The following is an 8,200-nucleotide window of genomic DNA, read 5'->3' on the forward strand; positions in this document are numbered from 1 at the left end:
AATATATTTTTTTACTTTACATAAACCTCCTTCCTTTGTTGTTCTCCAAATAGTTCTGACCTTTTTCTCTAGATGGAGGGAGCTGTAGTAACTAATCACTGATTTAAACTTTCACGATTTTTACTCATTATTATTTACAACGACGGGACTTAATCGCGTAAAATAAGTTTTAAATTTACCTCCGACGTTTCGAGGACGGCGTTGTCCCCGTGGTCTCGGAGAAGACGTCGGAGGTAAATTTAAAACTTATTTTACGCGATTAAGTCCCGTCGTTGTAAAAATAATGTAGTAACTAATGTTGTTTAAAAAAAACTCGAATAGACGCAATAACCCCACTCAGTCCGAAGGCCACAATATGCGAAAACCTCAATTAAATATCTACAACTAATGTTAACAGCAGGGTTGACTGCGTTCTCACCATCATTGTCAACCACGCCAAATAATGCAAACCTTTCTATATTACTAGTTAGTTTTGAAATGATATTAATATAATTATTGGTGGTTGTTTTCAGAACTATTAGCCGAGTGAACATCAGCGGGCGACGCACCGCGGCCTCTGGACACCGGCAGCTACAGCTACGTTTGTAGGTAAACCTAATGGTTTGATTTTCTATTCAAATTGTTTCATTGTACTCACGAGAGACTGACTGATTCTCTTTTCTTTAGCAGCATTTAGAGAAATTGTTTTGTGATTTTTACTAATTGTAGGAGAAAAAAAACACTGTTAATAAATAGGCAGCTGCCATGATACCGATCAAGTTACATCCACGTTGCGGCTTGTGATCAATGAGCGATGAACATATCAACTTTAACCGGACCTTTATTACTTGCTTGATTACAAATTTCGTTATTACTTAGGTAAGAGGTTCTTTTTCGCATGGTTACTTTGTTCAAAATTCCGTTTGACATATTGTTCTTTAGCTATTGTTATGGTTTGCCAAGTTTAGTGCCTGTGGTATCGAGCTCTCGAAGACTATTGTAAATACCCACCGCAGCAGTCAGCCGCCTGATCTGTAACAGACTGACTGCTGCCTTGGATATCCATTTAATATTTTATGTGCTTATTTGTAAGGAGAAAATCATCTCTGACTCGTGAGTGTTCCGTACCCAGGACACGTTCTGTCTAGATGTAGGTGACATATAACAAATGAGGGTTTCTAGATCTCACGTTATTGTAACTTATTGCAAGTAGATCTCTGTCGGTTTAGTCTCTTCTGTGATTTTGTAATTTTTTTTGTGCAATACATTTGTGAAACAAAAGTGGCCCGTTTAGGGCGTATGGCTCGTCGCTTGATGCTTTGTAAATTGTTTTCGCCGATCTTGCAAGGCCCGAGCGACGGCGACCTATTTTCGAAGTCTTAAGGGGCGTGATTCCACCTTGTGAATTAATCTTTAAATATACCCATGAGCAATGTAATTTAATACAATTTACCCGATTTTACTGCTCATGATTATATTTTAATCAATTGTACATGTCTCATTTGTGAGACTTGGCGCCGTATTACTAATAACAACAATATTAATTCACGAAATTGATGAACCCCAACTATGAAAACAGGTTCCCTGCCGATATGTCTTATAAGACGCAGATTGCCTTTTTGGATAGACGAGTAAGTAGTGTTGTATTGTTTGTGTTGCCCAACCCACTTAAACAAATTGACAAGTATTTTGTGTGTAAATTATGGTGAGGCGATAGGTTCTTGTTATATACCAAATGAATGTTTACCAAAGGACTAGAGGATGATGTAATACTCTAACTTGGTGTGACTACGTGTCTGGGTCAGTCGATGAATACAATCAAACCGTTCAATCAATGAATCATCATTTCTTGACTCCGACAGTTAATATTTTTCTATAAAATTTAACAGTGGAAATTGAATCACGTTGTGTAGATAAAATTTTATTATTGAACCTTTTGTTTTAAAATCAAATTAAAAATAAAAACAAAGCTGCTCTTTTTATTAAAAATCTATATCAGTTTTTGTAGATATATCGTTGTTTGTTCAATCTGAATCAAATTCAATACATTAATTGTCTATATTTTAAACATTAAGATCCCATTGTAATCAGTGTGTACAGTAAGATATTATTCACAACGACGGGACTTAATCGCGTAAAATAAGTTTTAAATTTAACTCCGACGTTTCGAGGACGGCGTTGTCCCCGTGATCACGGAAAAGTTTAAATCAGTGTACAGTAAGAAAGTACCATACCATACTTTCAATATTGGCGATTTGAAATTCGCATACTAAAAGGAAAAAAGCAATATGTAAAGCGGTAGGTTTGGTTTATTATTAGTTATCAATTAAGATCAGGCACGCGAGCCACTGTTGCGCACGGCACGGTGCGAGACACTCCCGAACTTCCGCTTTTATTATATCTAATTACCCTCACAGACTAGCTTTATTCTGTCATAATTATAATCAAATAGTAAATCACTTGTATTGGGAAAAAAACAAAAATGTTTACTAAAGAAACAATTTATACTTCGGAAATACTTACACCAAAACTTCGGAGTATAAGGTGTTGCTTTTTACCTGTCGAATATATCCCAATGTACATTACTGTGAATTTTAAATATCTATTCGTGTTGTCTATATTTTGTTGTCGTTTATGTGACGAATATTACGTTGAGTTCGTTTTGAATGTATAGTGAGAAAGGTAAAAATTGGCATGGTGGTGTGTGTCGGCCCTCCCGTAGCGCCGGTCCCGGTCCCGGTCCCGGTCCCGGTCCCGGTCGGTGAGCCAGGCCGCGGTCCGTCTTCATCTGGTATAAGTGCCGATGGCTAATCCTACTCTACCTTATATACTACGTAAAAACTAAATGAACAAAAATCAAACTAATCGGATAAAAAAGCATTTATAGAAGTATGCAATGTACTGGAATGGAACCAAAGACTGAAAAAAAAAAATATTTATTACAATAATAATATTGGTGTTAGATTATTTTAATTAACGGTATGTTGTGAACATTCACTTTGCGGCCGTAGTAATGTTATAGTTTGTCATCGTTCGATATTGTTTTATATCAAATTTAATGGAAGTATCAATGACTGGCGGTTGTGTGGCGCGTTTTTTCGTTCTTTAAGCCCCATTAAGACGGTTCAAGAGCTTGTATGCAAGTTTCTTTACATTGCGGTATTTGGTCGGTCGACTGAACTCATTGTACTCTGTCTGTAGTTAGCAACGTAGCGAATATTGCGTACACGTTCTTGAACCGTCTAAATGGGGTATTAAACGTAGCTTTTTTGGAATCAATTCGTTTAGTAGATGTTGATTTCTAGCGGCGCCAAACTATCAGTTGTGTAGACTGAAAGTATACAAGCAATACGATAATGTGTTCAAGATCGTATTCAGACGAAGGGATAGTTTAAGCTGGCGACGTTGGGACGCCTCCCTCCCCGCCCGTCCTCTGCACCGCGGCCGTCTCTTCCTCCCTCTTTCTTATCGTTACTATCAATTACTTTGCTAGTGCTTAATAAACTGCACTGCGTTTATTGTTGGTGACATCAAATTGTGCGAGTATTGTTTGAAAATAATATGTAAAATAAATTTAAACTGTAAGTCAAAATAAACATGTATAGAATTAAAAATGTAAAAAAAAAGGAATTTTGGACAAACGTTAAAAATTGCGCTTTATAATACAAGATTTTAATTGCTGTATCATATATATGCTCATGTAACCATAACTTAGTAATAGTCTTAATAATATAATAATCAGGATTCTTGGTGTTGTAGCGTACGAAGGTAAGCCCCGGGTCTGTTCGGGTATAGGTATTATTATTATACTAGTCTTAAACGATTACGCCGATTGTCAATTTGTCATACTACGCAGACGATAGATGTAGTGCTAGTGCTAGCGACGCCCGTCGTCGTCGCCGGCGCCGGGAGTTGCCGCGGCCGCGTGACCGCGAGCTCACGACCCACACTTCTGTGACACGCCACGACACGTAGCTGTTATTTGGGGAACCACTCGGAAATGCCAGTGCCTAAAAGAACCTCTGAAACAGAATGTCTAAAAAAAGTTATAAATATATATAAGCCTTTCAGAATTACAAACTTTTAAAGTAATCATAAGATTTTATTTTAATTTAGTTGGAATGTATTCGTTAGTCAAGTTATCTATGCCAAATGTTTATACTACCCCATACGGTTTTGGGAGCGTGAATGAAATGGATGTAGGTAACGATCGCGAGCACCCACGGCGCTCCCTCGAGCCGCCGAGGAGCGCCGTGGGGCCTCCCACGCTTCTCACCCCATGCCGACTATCCATTTAGTTTCACAATCAGATGTATTTTTACTACGTGAGTTTCTTGTAGAGGAGCCATTAACACGGTACAACTTTCGAATTTTAATGTTAACGTGATAATTTTTATATAATATGTGATGACTTTTATAGGAGTTGTTGACGAACTGGCTACTTTACACGATTCGTTAACGTGCTGTTGTGAAAAATGCCGGCCGCGGTGCCGCTCGGGCCTAAATTAATCGTAATCGGGGACAAGAAATGGTCTCACTATCCTATTACTTTCTCAGAATCGTGTACCTATATCTTTCTAAGTTATTTTGTAATCCGGACTTTTATTTTATAGTTAGGTTTCTCATTCCACTGAGAAAGTGAATAGAATAGAAGTGAGACGGCTCGACGGCTTCGCGTCTCGCGATTTTCACTGATCATAAATAATCGTCAGCGATGCCTAACCCGTGCCTTCGAGCGAGGGCCTTCTCACCTACCCCGCCCCGTTGCCTGCCGGCGACGCAGCACGGCGACGAGCCGCAGGGTTAACGTAGCCACGTTGGTTAGCTCGTTGGACGTGTATGACGCTGTATACGTTGGAACGATTGCATATTCTAAAGTTATTGTGATTGTTTGCCGTCGGCCGGCCCCGGCCTCGCGGGCCGGCACACCATGTTTATAGCTTGTACGACTCGTACGAATAGGTACATACATATACCAATAAACGATGTGATTACGCCATTACAGTTTTATTATTTAAGCCAGAACAACTTCAGACGTTACACTTAAGTAAAAATAATGATTTTTCCCTCTTTCACATTTTTGCCCAGTTTCCAAAAGCGCATGTAAAATACTTTTTCCCAAACATGCAATGAATAATCGTCCTTACGTGCGTCATAACAGGCTTCAAAGTATCACGTTTCGGGCGGAGCAACTCCAGAGAACTGTAAAGGAATTTCATACGAAATTGAAGGCCTAGGCCGGGAAGTAATTTTTTTTTTAAATTTTAATGTAAACATGTCTGTGTTTATGCGAACAGACTAAACAGCTGAATTTTTTTTTGTCAACTTTATAGGGCTGTATCTCCTAAACCATGCGTGGTAGCGCAAAAATAATCAAATTTTCGTTCCCCCGTAAGCAACCCTTAATAAAAAAATATTTATTTAATTATTTTTGCGCTACGCCGCACAGCACGGTTTAGGAGATACAGCCCTATTTTTTCTGTTTATTCGCGTTTTTCTTATAAATATAAAGTTAAAAAAAAAACGCGAATAAACAAAAAAAAAAAAAAAAAACAGAAAAAATAGGTCTGTATCTCCTAAACCGTGCCGTGCGGGCGTAGCGCAAAAATAATTAAATTTTTGTTCCTCCTCGATACTCCACGCACTGAATATCACGCATTACGACATGAAACAATCATCATCACTGTTACCGACGCGCGGTAACACAATACTTATTTTCAGCGTATTTTATTTATTTATAATATATTTTATCATTCTCAGAAATAAGATACTGTTTTTTCCATACTGACATGTTTATTCACGCTCGGTACCATGACAACGTCAAATATATTCAAGACTTATAAGTAAGGCGTAAAAAGGTAAGTAGTCTTTAAAGAGAGTCCGCAACAATCACCATGTTTGTATTATTATTTCATTGCATCTTTGAGAAAAGCATTATACCACAGAATAACTAATAGTACTAATATTTACCTCGGCGTGAAAAGGGGTTGCCGGCCTTATAACTACGCCCTCACTACGTTCGGCCGGCAACCAAATTCATAACTATTCATGCTTAATCATAATAAGATAGAGCGGTACTATGACAAGTAATATTTGTAACCACTGTAAATTCACTGCCATCTATCGACATACTTTAAAACTAAAATTGAAGATTTATAAAAATACGTTTAATTGTATTTAAATATGGATAAATGATTTTTTTATTTGCATTAATTATTTTTATATGATTTTGACCCATGTTCCTTCACTGATATACGTTAATTTTATAAATAAAAAACGAAACCGTCAACGCCCTCTATACGAGAGTAGGCCAAAACTAGTGGCGCCATCTGATCGAGAATCAAATTTTCGTGATTTTCGAGGCACGTTTTTTCCTTAGACTGTATCCATCTATTACGGAGTTATATCTATCTTTGGTTGCCGTCATACAGTCTATGAAAAATGTTAACGCATAGAAATAATTATTTGTACAACAAGAGAGCAAATGTTGATATATCTTCGAGTGCTTATTTTTAGCCCCGTAGAGTTGGACCAAGAAAGGTCTGCAACGATTTTGATAGCACACGCCATGCAAGTGTTATTTTAAACGTCAAACTTCTATGAAATTACTCAAATTATGACGTAGAAAATAACACGTGCACTGTGTGTGCTATCAAAATCGTTGCAGACTTATCTTGGTTTACTCTAGTAACTATTTTATTAATCTGTGGCCCCGTGCAAGCGAAAGATTCTTGAGCGTAGCAAGGGACTCAAATTAAAGCGTACGAGATGTAAATAGCTTTGATCTCGTGTTCCTGAGACAAGTTTTTTCACCTCAGCAGCTCGAACATATTTGGAAGGAAAAATACAACTCGTAATTTAGATTTCCATTTAAAAACGAATAATTTTATTTACACAATACTACACATCTCATGGGCATATATGTGACAATATGGAAATTCAGAATAGAATCAGACGAAATTAAGATTATTTTGAAATATTGTTATTGCTTACTGGCCAGCAGTATATTAGAAAAAGAGAGCCCTCTTCAAGCATTTTATGGAAACTCATTTGAAAGCGCCATCTCCGATTTGCATCTGTAACTAACGATGTATGTGTGCGTGCACATTTACATATGCATCCGTATTGTGTACTTTCGTCCTACATAATAATAAAAACTGATCCATTAATATGGTAAATACTGAATACTAATGGAATACTTTTGGGACATCTTTTATTTTAATGGTAGGATGGAGAATGCTGCCGATTCTAAGTAGAATGAGCCCAAGAATGTCCAGATTTGAAAGAATCAGGTTTTCAAAATTTATTTTAGAAAACTCCCTTTTACACATTCGTCTCTATTAATCCCTTGAGTCCCGCGGACGCGATATTGGGTCAGAAGTGACAATCAATATTTAAAGAGGTAAAATTTTAACTACTTATTATATAATTTAGTACTTGCATGAAAAAATCGTTTAAATGAAGACCTTATTAAAGGAGTTTTCCAATGTGATTACTGCATTTGCGATAAGCAGGGCAGAAAAAGTGTCGAAACCTACATATTAAGATGGTACCCAAAAATACTGACTTTTTGGGTCTGTATGATGTTTCGACCCCATTCGACCCACTTGATTTTTTATTAGTAATATTAGATACATTCGCAAGACACGATACAAATTTGCAACATTGATAAAAAAATAATTAAACAAGCAAATCCTGAGGGATTTTTGTTACAGTGCGCTATATAGATAGTTCTTAACTCCATTAATAAGAAATTAGTATTTTTTGACGACTGTATCGCCACCTGAGCTTAGTATTGGTGTGTATATCCCCATTCTCCCCTAAGACGAGTTTTGGCTGTCAATTTTAAATCTCCAGGACTCAAGAGATTAATATAAGTTAGACAATTTGACGAATAAAACGGACTTCGTGGTATGACCCTGTCCAACGGCCGTAGAGCAAACGCTGCATGTTAGAGGGCCCCTTCTGGCGACTCGGTGGCCTGTTTACAATGAAACCGTAACGCTATACTATGGCATTAAATATTAACTCCCACCGATCCGGCGATTATACGAAGAAAATAATTATTGATTGCAGAAGATGAGTAAATTCTAAGAGGATATCATGGCAATGTTCTGTCAAATTGAAGACACGATTCTTTCATAGACTTTATATAGCTTCTATTATTATTGAGTATGACGTAAAGCGTACAGCTGCAAAAGTGCATACCCACTATTTCATT

The 8,200-nt window shown here is 37.3% G+C and overlaps 1 protein-coding gene across 2 annotated transcripts in view; it reads left to right on the forward strand.

The window, feature by feature from the left end:
* LOC134753823 (cold shock domain-containing protein E1) overlaps positions 1–4,978 on the forward strand; it is a 52,993-nt gene extending 48,015 nt beyond the window's left edge. For both annotated transcript variants that reach the window (XM_063689765.1, XM_063689766.1), the window contains one exon: positions 513–4,978. In XM_063689765.1, the coding sequence (XP_063545835.1) occupies positions 513–529 (17 nt within the window). In that variant the 3' untranslated portion in view covers positions 530–4,978. The remainder of the gene's footprint in view (positions 1–512) is intronic.
* Positions 4,979–8,200: the final 3,222 nt, after the last annotated feature.

The sequence above is a fragment of the Cydia strobilella genome, chromosome Z (genome assembly GCF_947568885.1).
Source record: "Cydia strobilella chromosome Z, ilCydStro3.1, whole genome shotgun sequence".
Classification (NCBI taxonomy): domain Eukaryota; kingdom Metazoa; phylum Arthropoda; class Insecta; order Lepidoptera; family Tortricidae; genus Cydia; species Cydia strobilella.